The sequence below is a fragment of the Triticum aestivum genome, chromosome 5D (genome assembly GCF_018294505.1).
Source record: "Triticum aestivum cultivar Chinese Spring chromosome 5D, IWGSC CS RefSeq v2.1, whole genome shotgun sequence".
Taxonomy (NCBI): Eukaryota; Viridiplantae; Streptophyta; class Magnoliopsida; order Poales; family Poaceae; genus Triticum; species Triticum aestivum.
In genome coordinates, this window is record NC_057808.1 from 9,594,374 (window position 1) to 9,612,969 (window position 18,596).

Below are 18,596 nucleotides of genomic sequence, written 5' to 3' on the forward strand. Positions count from 1 at the left end.
GTGAATCACTAGTTTTAAGAATAAATTCACTATAAAAATAGATTTTTGAGTCATTCCATTTCCTGCTATTTAATATTAATATGTTTTATCATTATACTCAATTTGGTAATTTTAGGTTATTTTAAATATCTATTTTAATCAAAACCAGATTTTGTTAATTTTTTTGCTATTAAATTCTTTTTGCTATTAATGTTTTGAACAAAAAATACTTTGTTAATATAAGTTGCATAAAATTTATATAATTTTAGTTTCAAAAATACTAGAGGTTTATATAAGCTTTTTAGTTGATTCCTTTTGCTATTATAGTTTTATAAAAGCTTTTTAGTTTATTCTTTTTGCTATTGAAGAATATTATAGTTTTATTTTAGTTCATCATAACAGAATATTTTAATTGATTTTAGTTTTTTAGTTGATCATAACAAATACTATAGTTTTATGCATTTTATTATTTTTCATGCATTTACTGCTTTTTTGAGCTATAAGACCCGGAAATTGAAAAGCATTTCAAATGAACTCCGAAAAGGTTCAAAATTGGCATGGTATCATCAATTCACCCACATAGCATATGCAAGAAAGTTGAGAGGGTTACGACAAAAACTAGATGCACTTTGTGTACAAAACGGACAATGTCTTTCGAAGTATCAGGATTTCATACGGAAACTCGTCTGTTACAAAGGGATTTCATTTTTTTAAACTTATTTGAACTCCTGACTTTTTGTGTGTTCAAAAGGCACCATTCAAAGCCACATCATCAATTTTCAATCCTTTCTGACTTCATTTGTTATTTTTCATGCATTTACTAATTATTTTGAGCTATAAGACCCTAAAATTGAAAACCATTTCAAAATGAACTCTGAAAAGGTTGAAAGTTGGCATGGTATCATCATTTCATCCACATAGCATGTGCAAGAAAGTTGAGAGGGTCCCGGCAAAAGGTGGATGCACTTCGTGTACAAAACGGACAATCTCTTTCAAAGTATCAGGATTTCATACGGAAACTCGTCTGTTACAAAGGGATTTCATTTTTTAAAACTTATTTGAACTCCTGACTTTTTGTGTGTTCAAAATGCACCATTCAAAGCCACATCATCATTTTTCAATCCTTTCTGACTTCATTTGTTATTTTTCATGCATTTACTAATTATTTTGAGCTATAAGACCCTAAAATTGAAAAGCATTTCAAATGAACTCTGAAAAGGTTGAAAGTTGGCATGGTATCATCATTTCATCCACATAGCATGTGCAAGAAAGTTGAGAGGGTCCCGGCAAAAGGTGGATGCACTTCGTGTACAAAACGGACAATCTCTTTCGAAGTATCAGGATTTCGTACGGAAACTCGTCTGTTACAAAGGGATTTCATTTTTTAAAACTTATTTGAACTCCTGACTTTTTGTGTGTTCAAAATGCACCATTCAAAGCCACATCATCAATTTTCAATCCTTTCTGACTTCATTTGTTATTTTTCATGCATTTACTAATTATTTTGAGCTATAAGACCCTAAAATTGAAAAGCATTTCAAAATGAACTCTGAAAAGGTTGAAAGTTGGCATGGTATCATCATTTCATCCACATAGCATGTGCAAGAAAGTTGAGAGGGTCCCGGCAAAAGGTGGATGCACTTCGTGTACAAAACGGACAATCTCTTTCAAAGTATCAGGATTTCATACGGAAACTCGTCTGTTACAAAGGGATTTCATTTTTTTAAACTTATTTGAACTCCTGACTTTTTGTGTGTTCAAAATGCACCATTCAAAGCCACATCATCAATTTTCAATCCTTTCTGACTTCATTTGTTATTTTTCATGCATTTACTAATTATTTTGAGCTATAAGACCCTAAAATTGAAAAGCATTTCAAATGAACTCTGAAAAGGTTGAAAGTTGGCATGGTATCATCATTTCATCCACATAGCATGTGCAAGAAAGTTGAGAGGGTCCCGGCAAAAGGTGGATGCACTTCGTGTACAAAACGGACAATCTCTTTCGAAGTATTAGGATTTCATACGGAAACTCGTCTGTTACAAAGGGATTTCATTTTTTAAAACTTATTTGAACTCCTGACTTTTTGTGTGTTCAAAATGCACCATTCAAAGCCACATCATCAATTTTCAATCCTTTCTGACTTCATTTGTTATTTTTCATGCATTTACTAATTATTTTGAGCTATAAGACCCTAAAATTGAAAAGCATTTCAAAATGAACTCTGAAAAGGTTGAAAGTTGGCATGGTATCATCATTTCATCCACATAGCATGTGCAAGAAAGTTGAGAGGGTCCCGGCAAAAGGTGGATGCACTTCGTGTACAAAACGGACAATCTCTTTCAAAGTATCAGGATTTCATACGGAAACTCGTCTGTTACAAAGGGATTTCATTTTTTAAACTTATTTGAACTCCTGACTTTTTGTGTGTTCAAAATGCACCATTCAAAGCCACATCATCAATTTTCAATCCTTTCTGACTTCATTTGTTATTTTTCATGCATTTACTAATTATTTTGAGCTATAAGACCCTAAAATTGAAAAGCATTTCAAATGAACTCTGAAAAGGTTGAAAGTTGGCATGGTATCATCATTTCATCCACATAGCATGTGCAAGAAAGTTGAGAGGGTCCCGGCAAAAGGTGGATGCACTTCGTGTACAAAATGGACAATCTCTTTCGAAGTATCAGGATTTCATACGGAAACTCGTCTGTTACAAAGGGATTTCATTTTTTAAACTTATTTGAACTCCTGACTTTTTGTGTGTTCAAAATGCACCATTCAAAGCCACATCATCAATTTTCAATCCTTTCTGACTTCATTTGTTATTTTTCATGCATTTACTAATTATTTTGAGCTATAAGACCCTAAAATTGAAAAGCATTTCAAATGAACTCTGAAAAGGTTGAAAGTTGGCATGGTATCATCATTTCATCCACATAGCATGTGCAAGAAAGTTGAGAGGGTCCCGGCAAAAGGTGGATGCACTTCGTGTACAAAACGGACAATCTCTTTCAAAGTATCAGGATTTCATACGGAAACTCGTCTGTTACAAAGGGATTTCATTTTTTAAAACTTATTTGAACTCCTGACTTTTTGTGTGTTCAAAATGCACCATTCAAAGCCACATCATCATTTTTCAATCCTTTCTGACTTCATTTGTTATTTTTCATGCATTTACTAATTATTTTGAGCTATAAGACCCTAAAATTGAAAAGCATTTCAAATGAACTCTGAAAAGGTTGAAAGTTGGCATGGTATCATCATTTCATCCACATAGCATGTGCAAGAAAGTTGAGAGGGTCCCGGCAAAAGGTGGATGCACTTCGTGTACAAAACGGACAATCTCTTTCGAAGTATCAGGATTTCATACGGAAACTCGTCTGTTACAAAGGGATTTCATTTTTTTAAACTTATTTGAACTCCTGACTTTTTGTGTGTTCAAAATGCACCATTCAAAGCCACATCATCAATTTTCAATCCTTTCTGACTTCATTTGTTATTTTTCATGCATTTACTAATTATTTTGAGCTATAAGACCCTAAAATTGAAAAGCATTTCAAATGAACTCTGAAAAGGTTGAAAGTTGGCATGGTATCATCATTTCATTCACATAGCATGTGCAAGAAAGTTGAGAGGGTCCCGGCAAAAGGTGGATGCACTTCGTGTACAAAACGGACAATCTCTTTCAAAGTATCAGGATTTCATACGGAAACTCGTCTGTTACAAAGGGATTTCATTTTTAAAACTTATTTGAACTCCTGACTTTTTGTGTGTTCAAAATGCACCATTCAAAGCCACATCATCATTTTTCAATCCTTTCTGACTTCATTTGTTATTTTTCATGCATTTACTAATTATTTTGAGCTATAAGACCCTAAAATTGAAAAGCATTTCAAATGAACTCTGAAAAGGTTGAAAGTTGGCATGGTATCATCATTTCATCCACATAGCATGTGCAAGAAAGTTGAGAGGGTCCCGGCAAAAGGTGGATGCACTTCGTGTACAAAACGGACAATCTCTTTCGAAGTATCAGGATTTCATACGGAAACTCGTCTGTTACAAAGGGATTTCATTTTTTTAAACTTATTTGAACTCCTGACTTTTTGTGTGTTCAAAATGCCCCATTCAAAGCCACATCATCAATTTTCAATCCTTTCTGACTTCATTTTTTATTTTTCATGCATTTACTAATTATTTTGAGCTATAAGACCCTAAAATTGAAAAGCATTTCAAATGAACTCTGAAAAGGTTGAAAGTTGGCATGGTATCATCATTTCACCCACATAGCATGTGCTAAAAAGTTGAGAGGGTCCCGGCAAAAGGTGGATGCACTTCGTGAACAAAATGGACAATCTCTTTCGAAGTATCAGAGTTTCGGACGAAAACTCATCTGTTACAAAGAGATTTCATTTTCTTGAACTTATTTGAACTCCAGACTTTTTGTGTGTTCAAAATGAACCATTCAAAGCAGAGACTGATTTTGAATGGTGCATATTCAACACACAAAAAGTCTGTAAAGATCGCCAACCCCAACATAAAAAAATGAGCATAGATGCGCTTATAGAGAGAATTCAACCTAAATTCATAATATATTTCTATGAATTTGAGAGAAATTCACTCTGAATTTAGGTCAAATTCCCTGTGTAAGGGCATCTATTTGCATTTTGAGAGGAGCTCAACAAGGCAGAGAGGGACGGGCTTATAAACCGGTGTGAGCGTCCTTCGGTTGGCGAGGTGGGACTAAACTCTGATCGCAACGAGGACCAACCCTTTAGTCCCGGTTTGTGGCACAAACCGGGACTAATGGTCATGGGCCAGGGGCGAGTCGCATTGGTCCCGGTTCGTGCGTGGAACGGGGACCAAAAGGTCCAGACGAACCGGGACCAGTGGCCCACGTGGCCCGGCCGGCCCCCTGGGCTCACGAACCGGGACTAATGCACCCCATGGGTCCCGGTTCGTGCAGAACCGGGACTAATGGGCTGGCCAGGCCCGAACGAAAGCCCTGTTTTCTACTAGTGAACGTACCAAAAAATATAGTCATGATGTTGCAAAGTGGTGTCCAAAAATATTACATTCATTTTTTCAAGTTGTAAGCTTTGACTTTGAGTCGCATTTGGAGGTGCGGAAGGTGGCCGATCAGCCACTGACTCCGTGCGACTGAAACATGTCCGTGTCCCTACGAAGGACGAAGCCCAAGTGAAATTTTTGTAGCGTAAAGAAAATCTCGACGGTATTTCCCATTCTTTTTCCTCGAGTCACAAATTTTGCATCGGAGATGACTGTACTTTACTACGGAAAGAGCAATCAAAAATTTGAATCGTAGTCTCGAGTAAGAGTAAGTTATTTTTGTCTGAGATTATGGATAGGTTGGACTCAAGATAAGAATAACTAAGACTCCAAATAGGACTGACCGAACGGTCGGTCTTTACTTCTTTAGTTATAGAAATTTCAACTCATTGTCTCACATGCACGTAGCGTGATACGTAACCTTAAGCTGATCCAAATAAAACAGAAGACAAAAGATAATGTACACATTATACATAGTTGGTTTGTCATATCGAATGTCACATATTCATGGAAGTGCATCTTCCATGTCGACGTATGAACTCTTTTATTTTCTGGAGCAGCAAGTTAAGCAATACCTTTTATATAATCGAAGACTTCAATCACATGAACTAGAACAGTCACTTCAAATTATGAGCTATTTTCTACTATTTAAACTTCACGAACATAACATATCTCGGCTTACTTGTACAAGAACCGAACAACTAATGGTTGTACAAAATCAAGAATTAAATTTATATATATATATATATAGTCTTCTCTTAGTTATTTGCATACCTTTCATATAATTTCATTAAATGGTGGGGAGGCTGCATGTGGAACTTTCTCTTTTTCTTACCAATCGTTATTGATTGTCATGTGGCCCTAAACAAAGAATTTGGCGAGCTAGTAGACTAGTATTTTCGAAGTTTCGCCACATCATTTATAGATGGTCAATGAAGTGTAGAGAAAATTGCGATGGTCTAGGCCGAACCTTCATAGTTGTCTAGACTATAGTATTGGCTCTAAACAAACAATTTAAATATTGTGTTGTCTACATTATAAAAAGTCACCACCAACTTATTATATAATCAAGGAGGTGTACATAGAAATAGCCATGACCGAACCTTTGTGTTTTTCTATATTATTAGACTACTACTCAGAAGACAACCATAGGTTAATTAGCATGGGCTTGTGCACCTCATTAATTACAACAACCCCATGCTACCGTCTAACATTCTTAATTAGGGGGACAATCATGTATTAATAAAAGAGGAGGTTTGCGTACGTGTATTGATATTTAATTTTATATGATGATTTGCTAGGATTTAGTAACTTGCACAAATTTGAAGTCCTAAACACGGGAACTGTCTAGTAAAATTTTCAACACATCAAATTAAATTTTATATTACTACCTCTAATAGCATGGCTTAACTAGACCGGCAAAGGCCTTAACACTTCATAAGACTAGATTGTTGAGGTGAGGCCAAATAACATTTTTATACAGAACATGATGATTGAGATGTTTAAATAGCAAAGTCAACGCAGCCCATTACAACTAGAATCTATCAAGCCAATCATGCATTAAATTAAGGAGAGGAGAAATCAGGTATTGAAGTTGTTATCTTTGTATTAGGCTACCGGTAATGGAAATATCATAGGTAGTATATCATGCATGACAACTAGGCAATTTTGTTGAGGTCGCCTGGAATTAAATTAAGAAAGAGAGGGTTGAGTATCATATTACGATACCATATCATAATAAATTCTATACTACTATGTGTCATGCATGACAATAAAAATGAGACCATCTATGATACCAATTTATGATACTATGCACTACAAAAGCGTATGCATGATACTAGTGTATGGTACTCCCCACAACGACCAGCCTTAGAACACTCCAAATGCATTATACTTTAAGCTATATCATATGCTTTAAATATGTATTTGGATAAAAATCCTCAAATGCATTGTATTTTATTATCTAAAACAACTCTCGTTTGATATGTTATGTGACACAAGTATGAGTCGTTTCGATTTTGGTGCTAAGCCCTAAGATAACTCTCTCTTTCCCCCATTAAACAGGATGTCACAACATATATTTTTGCTTAGGTGTCATGATTAAGATATAGTCCAAGGTGTAGTATTGGAACTTCCGTTATAGGGGTGATTAATTTCTACTAATCATAAACAAAAAAGTTTGTTTCATTCTGGAAAACAAATAAATCATCTAGCTACTAGACATATGAAAAAATACCAGTTGAGATGATTTGAGCTCAATGTCTAGCGATTTAACCTACTTTGTTCTAGAGAAATATAAACATTTTCCTTGGGGGAGAGAAAAATTAAGTTGGCGGCATATGTATGTGACATGGTTCTAGCTAGCTAGATTATAGAGAAAAACTCATCAAACGTGACCGGGTTCTATTGTGCATCTTCACCATTCCTTTGTTGTGGGATGTATTTAAAATGATGCGATGTTTTTGCATTGATTTTCATAATGTGCACAAACAATACTCTAACGATGTTGCAAAAACGTGTACATAAATATTGCATTCATTTTTTCAAGCTGTAAGATTTTGAATTTAAGTGACATTTGATAGTGAGGAAGGTCGCTGATCATGTACTAACTCCGTGCGACTGAAACACGTGTGTGTCCCTACATACAAAGAAGCTCAAGTGAAAGTTTTGTAACGTAAATAAAATCACTTCAGTATTTCTTGTTATTTTTCCTCGAGTCACACATTTTCAATCAGAGACAACTGTACTGTACTAATAAAACAACAATCAGAAATCTGAATCGTAGTCGCAGGTAAGATTAAGGTTTTTTTTGTCTGAGAGTATGAATAGGTTGTACTCGAGGTAGGAATAACTAAGACTCCAAATAGGACTGACTGGACGGCTGGTCTTTAATTCTTCAGTTATATGAATTCCAGCTTGATGTCTCACATGCACGTAGCACCATACGTAATCTTAAGCTAATCCAAAGCAAAAGTCAAAACACAATGTACACATTATATATATCTGGTTCGTCCTATAGACTGTCATAACTTCATAGATGTGCATTATCCATGTCGACGTATGAACAGTTTACTTTCAAGAGAAGCAAGTTAAGGAATACCTTTTTTTATGACGGAAGAGTTCAATCACATGAGCTAGAACAGTCACTTAAAATTATGAGTTATTTCCTATGATTTAAACTTCACAAACCTAATATATCCCGGCTTACTCGTACAAGAACCTAATAGCTAATGGTTATAGAAAACTAAGAATTTTATTATATATATTCGGTTGGCTTGTCTTAGTTATTTCATAGCTTCCATATTATTTCATTAATTGGTGGGGAGGTTGCATGTGTAATTTGTTCTTTTTTCTTACCAAGGGTTATTAATTTTCATGTGGCCATAAACAAAGAATTTTGCGAGCAAGTAGACTAGTACTTATGAAATTTCATCACGTCATTTAATATGTGTAGTCAATGAAGTGTACAAAAATTGTGATTGTCTATACTGAACCTTCATAGTTATCTAGACTATATTAGACTACCCATGGTGGGAGTAACATAGGTGATAACATCACACATATCTAGGAAAAATAGATGATGTGGCAACTTGCAAGTAATTAATGAAGAAAGAGAGGCATGTGGTAATAGCGACTGCCATGTACATCGCATGCCCACCATCATGGCCACGCGAGAGGAAGATCCCGCCGGCCACCGGCCACTGGCAGGCTTTGCCGGGCGGCGTAAGCTAGCGACAGCGAGGGGGAGACATGGAGAAGGGAACGCTGGCGGCGGAGTTTTGTTTCCGCCTGTGCCGCCCATGTGGAGCGACCATGTCCGATACATATGCTGCCAACTTCATTACTTTTTCTCCCCCCCCCCCCCCCCCCCCCCCCGCCCAAGGAAAAAGTTTATATTTTTGCATTGAGCTAAAAATCATCTTAGTTGTTTTTTATGTCTACTAGCTTGATGATTTCTTTGTTTTCCAGAAAAGCAAAGCTTCTTTGTTTATGTTTAGTAGAAATTAATCACCCCTATAAGGGAAGTTTCAATACTACACCTTGGACTATATATTAATCATGACACCCAAGAAAAAATTCGATGTGGCATCCTGTTTAATGGGGAAAGAGAGAGTTACCATAGGTATTAGCACCAAAATCAAAACAACTCATGCTCGTCTCAAGAGCTCTTTTTGATACAATAATAAGATACAATGCATTTGAGGAGTTTTATCTAAATAGATATTCTTTTTTTTGTGGGGAGATATTCAATGCATATGATATAGCTTAAAGTATAATGCATTGGGAGTGCTCTAATACAAATTAAACATATCAACTTCAGTACCCATTCTCTCTCCTTCTTAAATGCATGATTGGCTTGATAGCTTCTAGTTGTAATGGGTTGCCCTGATTTAATCACCACGTTCTGTATAAAAATGTTATCTTTGGCCTGCCCCCAACAGTCTAGTCTTGGTAAGTGTTAAGGCCTTTCGCAGTGTAGTTGAGCCATTCTACTAGAGGTAGTAATATGCAATGTGTGGTGTGATGAAAAGTTTACTAGATAGTTCCCTTGTTTAGGGCCTCAATTTGTGCAAGTTACTCATTCCTAACAAGTCATCATATATAAGGAAATATCAATTCACATACGCAAACCTCCTCTTTTATTTATCAATGATTGTCACCTTAATTAAGAAAGTCAGACGGCAGCATGGGGTCGTTGTAATTACTAAGGTGCACAAGTCCTTGCTAATGAACCATGGCTGTCTACCGAGTAGTAGTATATAATCCAGAAAAGTACAAAGGTTCGATCATGACTATTTCTATGTACACCTCCTTGATTATATATGAAATTGATGATGACTTCTCTTAATTTAGATAACATGCTATCTAAATTTTCTGTAATGACCAATCAGACTAGTCATGATTGGGAGTAATTTAGACTAGTAACATTCATATGTTACCAGTCTATATGTTACCAGTCTATGTTACGACATCTATAGTCGAGACTAACATATGTATGATGTCATGCAACACTTCATTTATTAGGTTGTAGACTCATCTTGTCTTCGTATGTGTGATGTTACTCATGCTATGACTACCCATAGTGGGAGTAACATATGTGGTAACATCACACATATCTAGGCAAAATAGATGATGTGACAAGTAATTAATGAAGAAAAATAGGCATGTGATAACATAGCTAGTTAGACTGGCCATAGTGGGAGTAATTTCAAGAGTAACATCGGGTCCAACTCAGTAAATTTGCTTATGTGGCAATGAGTTAATGAGGAGAGATGTAAATTGAGTAACTTAGCTAGTTACTCATTCTATGAGTACCATCACACATACCAACACAAAATGAGTCGATAAGCTAATAAATGAAGCTTTTCATTATACTACACATATGTTACTACCCACTATGGAGGTAGTAACATAGTCTAGGATTGCCTATATGTTACTACTGTAAATTACTCTCTACTGTGACTACTCTTACTCATAGTATGAGAAACATCACACATACCAAGACAAGAAGAGTCTACAACCTAATAAATGAAGCGTTGCATGACACCACACATATGTTACTTCCCACTATAGAGGTAGTAATATAGAGTAGTAACATATGCATGTTACTAGTCTAAGTTACTCCCCATTGTGGCTAATCTTACTCATACTATGAGTAACTAGCTATGTTACCACATGCCTCTCTTTCTTCATTAATTATTTTTCACATCATCTATTTTGATTATATATGTGTGATGTTACCACCTATGTTACTTCCACTGTGGGTAGTTTGAAGGCTAGAGCAGCCACCTCCAAACGTTGACTCAGAATTCGAGGAAGCCTTATAATTGGGACGATGAAATACATATTTTTAGTTCCTCTACCCTGCCGACTGGAATGCATCATTGAATTGCGACTTTTAGGATGTATAGCATGACAAAATTTGTCCATCTCCCATTCATGTATCAGGAATGCCATTATTATTAGAGATGTGCATATCCAAGGATTATACTGCGATCTAACGCTGGATCATGGGGATTTAATAAAGGGACCTTAAACCAATCCAGGTCGAGAAAACAAATTGGTCTGGTCTAGTCAGCAAGGCAATATACATTGATGGTGGTAGGAAGGTTCCCCTTCCCTTACCTCCCACCCAAAAAATAAAGAGCTGAAAATGTGACAACTCGATATGACCAAGCATCACTTGATTGCAGCCTATACAGGTATTTGCACCCTACAGTTTAGTGAAGAGTGGATAGAGTACTAACTGTATATTAGATTTAATGCATATAACATAATGATGTTTTTTGAATTAAGAATGCAAAACTTGGTGGGCTATACAGAAGCAGGTTGAGATTATTTGGGTAAGCTATGTTCTCTCTTATTTCTGAAAAAGAATCCACACCATGGCCCATGTAATAATGTGGTCTCGTTCTCAAGTGATATGATGCGCATCTTTCTCCTATATGGCATAACGAATGTCTTGATTACAATGACAGATAATTATATGTCAGAGTAATCCTACTAACCTAACTTTCCCTGCGAAAAAACGGAACATAAAACTTAACTTTTTGTGTGCTACTTAGTAGTTAGTAACCTAGAGATGATACTTCTTGGTGTGCAAAGCTATATGCACCTGGTGTGCAAAGCACTGCGTACTCCCTCCATCTTCTTGAAAACGTGCAAGTTTTTCATCTTGACCCATGCATAATATAAGGTGTCTGTACAGATTTATTAACTGTGTTCTTTGTTTGTACCAATATACATCTGTATTTCAATGTTATTTAAATTTATTTAGACGCCACCTGTATGGTACTCTCTCTCTCTCTCTCTCTCTCTCTCTCTCTCTCGGTTTTACAAGTCTCTTAATTCGCATTCCCACTCAAATAAAAATTGCCAGATAATTTGCAGTATATACAAGTTTGGTTGGCTGTATGCATCATGCTGTTTGCACACCTCACATGCATCCGTCGGCATGGTCAACTGCATACACGTCAGATGATTGCAATTATTTATTACGAATACACACATATATATCGAAGGATTATCTGTAAACTTATCTTCCTCCAGAAATCTCCTTTTGTTTAGCTCCTTATTTCCTAGGGTTCTTTTGGAAAAAGTCCATGGATAAGGATTGTTTCCAAGGCTTTGTAAGGATGCTTTGGCTGATCGGATGTTTAGATACAACCATTTCAATGCTCCCTCTCGTTTGATTTATTAGTTTTGTTTATTACTAGGTCAAAAGTTTGAGCAATGAAATACGAGTTGTGTGCCACAAAATAATTACATATCAATTATTCGTTGCTGATAAATAAAAATGAGGTGGAGGGCTTGCATGTGTGTGATGGTGTGGGTGGCTTGCAAATGAGATCACTTAGATATACATAGGATATATCATTAACTTTGTGTTTGCAAGATCCCTAAAAAAATTGTATTTGCAAGAAGTTTCGATAGTATACTTTGTATGAAATATACTTGTATTTTATTGGTTAAATTGACGATCTAATAATACAGGTGAGACATATAAACCAGAAAGTCGGGACTAGGGAATACAATCTATGGGATCAACGCCTTCATCAATAGGAACTCCTTTGCAAGATGAGAGGCTCTTTCAGTTGTGTAGCTGGAGGGAGACGAGAAGATCAAAGCGTCCAATGAAAGTATAGCGCAACATTTCGACATTGAGCTTATTTATCTTTATGAAAGGCATTGCCAGTACAAAGCAACAACCCAAGAGTCTTACAACAAGTATCAAGTCTTTCAAGTCTTCAAAATTATACTACAACACCTCATTTCTTGTTGCTATAGTATATTGGTGAGGACGTTTGGTACCAAGTAGCTAGTTGCTTGTCGCCTCTATATAAACCATGCAATACTTCAAGCTCAGAGCACACTGCAATTTGCAAGCACAGAAGCAATACTCGATCCCTAACAAGATCAACTAGCTAGCTAAGAAGATGGCCCTTGGGAAGGTGACTCGATCAGTTTTCTTCTTGTTGTTCTTGTTGTTCTTGTTTTTCTTAGCATGTTGCTAAAAATCAAGCTTTTGATTTTCGTCTGGCAGGCGGCTGCGAGTTGGCGCTCCTGGATCACGAGCGATACCACTTTGGTAACGAGATTAAGCCAAAGCTCACCTCTTTCCATGCTTAATTTCCATGAGCCAGCCTATTACGCGTATTGTCCGTCGTACCTAAATTAACTTGGTTAGCTGCATCCTTGCATATGCATGTTCAGGTGAAGGTGCAAGCGTTCACGGCAAACAGCGGGTATCCATGTGAGAAGACGCATAACATGTTCCCGGTGATGGTGCGGGTCACGGCACTAGACGAGGGGGGAGGCTCCAAGCCGCAGCGGCACGTTGGTATCGACATCGTGGCTGTACTCGACATCAGCGGGAGCATGTTTGGGGACAAGCTGGAGCAGATGAAGCAGGCCATGACAAACGTCATTGACAAGCTCGGCAACGACGACCGGCTCTCCATCGTATCCTTTGAGTCCAATGTGTACCGCCTCATGGAGCTCACATACATGTCTGAGCAAGGGCGGAGAGCCGCTCGGGAAAAGATCAATGAGCTCTTCACCAAAGGTGGCACCAACATGGGCCCGGCTCTGCACGAGGGAGCTCAGGTAATCCCTTGACTTGGTGAATCTGGATAGATATTGGTGTGGTGGGCTAGCAGCATATACATTGAACTTTTTTACAACGGAAATTTTACTCATTTTATGGACTCGAGAAGATTCAGCTACAAAGAATTCATACCCGGCCAGACGATCACACACACAATGATTTTTTAAGCAACTTACATGATCTTGCAAATTAATCAAGACCATTTTAATATTTCAGCGGTCATAGTTAGGTAAGTTGCTTGTAGAACCATGGTTGTTAACTATGAAACACTAGGGAAATTTATGTTCCGAAAGACTTGGGTACTATTTTAGACCCCAAAATGTGATGATAATAATACATGTACAAGATTTCATGTATGGAGGTTTTAAGTACTTATACATTGAACATTCTTTAAAACTATATTTCTCGTCTTTTGTATCTCATACACTTTTCAAGATAACACATAGGCATATTAAGTAAATATATTAATTAAACAATTATATTTGAACATTTCTGTGGTACGTGTATCAAATACAAAATATACTCATTAAATGAAGAACTTTAGACATCCCCATGCATGTGGGACATAAGGGCAACCCCAATGCAGTACTACTATATCTAATGTCATTAAATCGATGTTTAAATATAATAGCCTCAATGAACTCACTTGCTTTACACATCTCCATGCATGTGTTTAGACATATACTCCCTCCGTCCGAAAAAACTTGTCTCAATCTTATTTCTTAAATGGATGTATCTAGCACTAGCTTGGTGTTAGATACATCAATTTGAGGGACAAATTTTTTCAGACGGATGGAGTAGCACATATGGAAGACTTATTGAAAAGAGGGCACTAAACCTACGAAACCTACTTGTTTTTCATCTTGTTATTCTTACTGTACATACCCCAATTTACTCTTAATCAAGTGCCTGCTAAGATTAGATTTAAGCGGTGTGTCTTAAATTTTTCTCCTATTTGTTCTATCAATGATCGATCAGTGCTACATACATATAGGATTTCGCTATGAATAGAACGTCGGTTTTATAAGCATGGCAAATCGAACGTCGGAGGTGAATTATGTAATGAACAATTGTAATAACACTTTTACTTAATTAATTTATGAGGTGGTTTTCAAAAGAAAAATCAAATGTCCGAGGTGGCAAATTATATTGTCACGAGGATGACAATTTTCTTTAGCAAGCATGGCAATCTTGCCATGTTCAGTTTTTTGCCAGGAATTGTCATACTTGTTATAGGAAATTGCCATCCTCACGACAACATAATTTGCCTAAAACCCGTTCGATTTGCCATGCTCAAAAATCTAATGTCGGATTTAGCATTTCTGTACATATATATAGCCATGATTTTTTTTCCGAACAAATTCTTCCGTCCATAATTTTTTCTTGTTGTTATGCTAGATTTTGCGGGGGCGCCAAACTCAGGAGATGAGCAGCCGTGTAGGTTGCATCGTGTTCCTGTCGGATGGTTTGGACGATGGTATCTTCAAGGAAACTATTAGCCCCGATTTCCCAGCACACACCTTTGGCTTGGGCGACGACCACGACCCTCATGCCTTGAAGTACATCGCCGACCAGACCTCCGGCACGTACTCCTTCGTCAACAAGGACCCCAAGAAGATTAACTACGCCTTCCAGCTATTCATTGCTGGCATCACGTCCGTCGCCGCCACGTCCGTCGAGATCACCCTCGGGACTCCTGACGGTGTCCTCATATCGTCCATCGCGTCTGGAGGCTACCCCAACAAAACTGGCGCTGACAGGCGGTCCGGCACCGTGCACATCAACAACATGTACGCCGGCGATAAGAAGAACTTCATCGTCTACCTGGTGCTGCCAGCCACGAAGGAGGGCAAGCAGAAGGTCCTGACCATCGGTGGCCAGTACCATGGCCTCAGTGCCGTGAGCAAGCAGCTGGCCGACATTGATGTGTCTGTCATGCGACCACTTGATAAATACTCCAGCAAACTATCCGAGGACCATGATGTGGCAGAAGAGCTCGCACGGGTGAAACGGCTGAATGAAATCCGCTCGGCTTATGAGGCAGAAGAGCTCGCACGGATCAATCAGCTGAAGGCCAATGGTTCACTTTCTCCTCAACAGCAACAAGCCTATCTTGCTAGTCTTGCTAGCAGAATGAAAACATTATTGGACACTTTCCAAAATGTGCCAGCCTTCAAGGAGGATTATCAGAAGATGGTGCCGGCGGACATCCGCAACACCGAACAGTACAAGAAATCAGGGCTGCCTTACATGTTGTCATGGCTATCTTCGAACAATTGGCAGCGTGCAACCACCATGGACGATCTCTTTAATGCTCATTTCCTGACCCCGGGCCAAAAAGATGTCCAGGACGCCAGCAAGGCTGCCGATGCCTCTGCAGCCGCTGCCGCTGCTAATCCTCCTCCTTCTCCTTCTCCTACTACTAGATGGGGAAAGGTCATCGCAAGGGCAAAGAGCAACCCATGCTCTTACTTGCTACCGAGTGTTGCTGTGGCACTTGCAGTGGCCTCGCTCTTTCTGGCGATGCTCTACTCTGCAGTCGAGGGAAGCTCCAAGCCGGCGATGAACTTAGGCCCGCTGCAGTATCCCATGCTCGCAGACAACAACTATGCTGCATGGGCCATCAAGATGGAGGCATACATGCGTGCTCAAGGAGTTTGGGACGCGGTGGTAGCCAAAGATCATCCCAAAGTTTCTGCGAGGAAGAACCAAATGGCATTGGCCTCCATTTACCAAGCTATCCCGGAGGGCACGTTGTTCCTCCTATCCCAAAAGAAGACAGCCAAGTCGGCGTGGGAGGCGCTCAAGACCATGCACATCGGAGACCAGCGCCTGAGGGATGCCAAGCTGCAAACCCTCAAGCTGGAGTTTGAGGGGTTGCGCATGAAGGAGACGGAGTCCGTGGACGACTTCGCCGTCCGGCTGACGACGGTCGTCAACAAGATCCACGCACTCGGTGAGCACATCGAGGAGCCCTACACCGTCAAGAAGTTCCTCCGCGCCGTCCCCAACAAGTACCTCCAGATTGCTTCAACCATTGAGCAGTTTGGCGACCTCAACACCATGACACTCCAAGAGGTTATTGGGCGGCTCAAGGTGCATGAGGAGCGCCTAGGACGACTCGGCGCTGCCGAGAAGGAGAATGAGTTGTTGACACGCGCTGAGTGGATAGCAAGGGAAGAGGCCGACCATCTCAGCCGTGATGCAACCAAGGTATATGCTTCGGTTGCCAAGATCCTCCTCCGTGACGTCGAGAAGGATAATGAGTTGTTGACGCATGCTGAGTGGAAAGCGAGGGAAGTGGTTGATCAGCTCAACCATGATGCATCCAAGGTATATGCTTCAGTTGCCAAGATACTCCTCGGCAGGAGCGGGGGAGGCTATGGCGGTGACACACACCGGGTAAGCGCTTCCATTGCTAAGATTTTGGACACTTTGTTTACAAGTGCCGCGAGGAAGGAAAGGGAGGTGAAATCCCTAATCGCCGAAGCTCACGGTGACAATGAAGTAACTCTTCGCCTCTGATGATATCCCGAGAATAAAGGTCAAGGCAATGGATAATTGTAAGTGTTTACCTGGTCAACTGGTGTGATGTTTTATTATTGGTGTTGTGTGTGAGTGTGTGAGTGTTGTTGGTGGCCAGACCACTCTCTTTTTCGGTACAGTTTCCACCCTACTTTAATGCAAAAGTTGTTCTCGTGAAAAATGTATAATCAGTTTGCTTCATGGACAGCTGGGAATAAAAAAGAAGGAAATATATAAAATGATCAACGCAGTACTCTAGCTAGATATAGTTTTTTTTTCAGAATGAGATATTACTTAGCAACACGACCATCTTAGATAAAGGCTTCAATTTTATTTTTTTGAGAACTGGATAAAGGCTACATGATACCATTGCTAAACCAACATACTTTTTTTTAGACAAGCTAAACCAACATACATTCTCTCAAGAGGACAGAAAAAAAGGAAATGAACATTTTTACATGCACTACAAACTTATTTGGTCCTGCCTCAGCCCAGTTCAGTGCTTAGGATAACTCTTCTGGAGACAACAAGGCCCGGTTATGGGGGCACTGCTATACCTCGCTAGGGTTATTGATCCTAAAAAAAAACCCGCTTGAGCTATTTGACGCTCTCTGCGTCAAACTCCTGGGGATTTTTGCATAGGAAAGGGACTGAGTGATCGTGGCTTCAGCTATCCCATTTTAGCTGTCCGGCTTTGGGAACCATTCGGAAGGATTCGTTTCGGTTTTTACTGCGTTTTTTCTTTGTTTTGCTGTTCTTTAACCTGTTTTCTAGCATGTTTTTCTTTTATGGTCTTTATTGTTTTCTTTTTCAAGAACTTCCCCTTTTTTTCAATGTTCACAATTTCAAAAACTCTTGGTGTTTCGAATATTTGTTTGAACTTTCAAAAAAAATTCACAAATTTGAAGAATTTTTATATTTCTAAATATTGATCAATAGTTTCAAATTTTCAACAAAATGTTTCTGTTTTCAAATTTTGTTAACAAAATCACAAAATGCTATTGAACTTTTTTGAAAATGTTATAGAATTTTCTATGAAATGTTTATGATTTGAGAAAAATGCTCCCAATTTTAAAAATAACTAGAATTTAGAAAATCATGCTTCGAAAAATGCAAAATTTTAAAATACGAGCAAGTTTGAAGCATTTTCCAGCTTAATTTCCTCATATGGCTATGCGTTTGAAATGAAATTGACTGGACTTGTGCGGATGTGTTGGGGATATGGTTGAATGACCGGCTCCCGTATCCGTGTTCGTGGACTGGTATGAACCTATCCACGAACAAACAATGTGTTTGTTTTAAGGACTGTTTTGGGCCTAGAATCCAAGCCGAGTCAAGCCAGCTCGGCTCAACTCATTAGAGCTCGTTAAGATAACAAGTTAGCCCGGCTCGACTCGTTAACATAACAAGCTAA

At 38.6% G+C, this 18,596-nt stretch overlaps 1 protein-coding gene across 1 annotated transcript; it reads left to right on the plus strand.

The window, feature by feature from the left end:
• Nucleotides 1-12,004: 12,004 nt before the first annotated feature.
• Nucleotides 12,005-17,202, plus strand: LOC123120128 (uncharacterized). Its single transcript, XM_044540148.1, has 4 exons — nt 12,005-12,022; nt 12,746-12,844; nt 13,264-13,656; nt 15,056-17,202. Exons 1-4 carry the CDS (start codon nt 12,005-12,007, stop codon nt 17,180-17,182), a joined length of 2,637 nt encoding a protein of 878 aa, XP_044396083.1. The 3' UTR covers nt 17,183-17,202.
• Nucleotides 17,203-18,596: the final 1,394 nt, after the last annotated feature.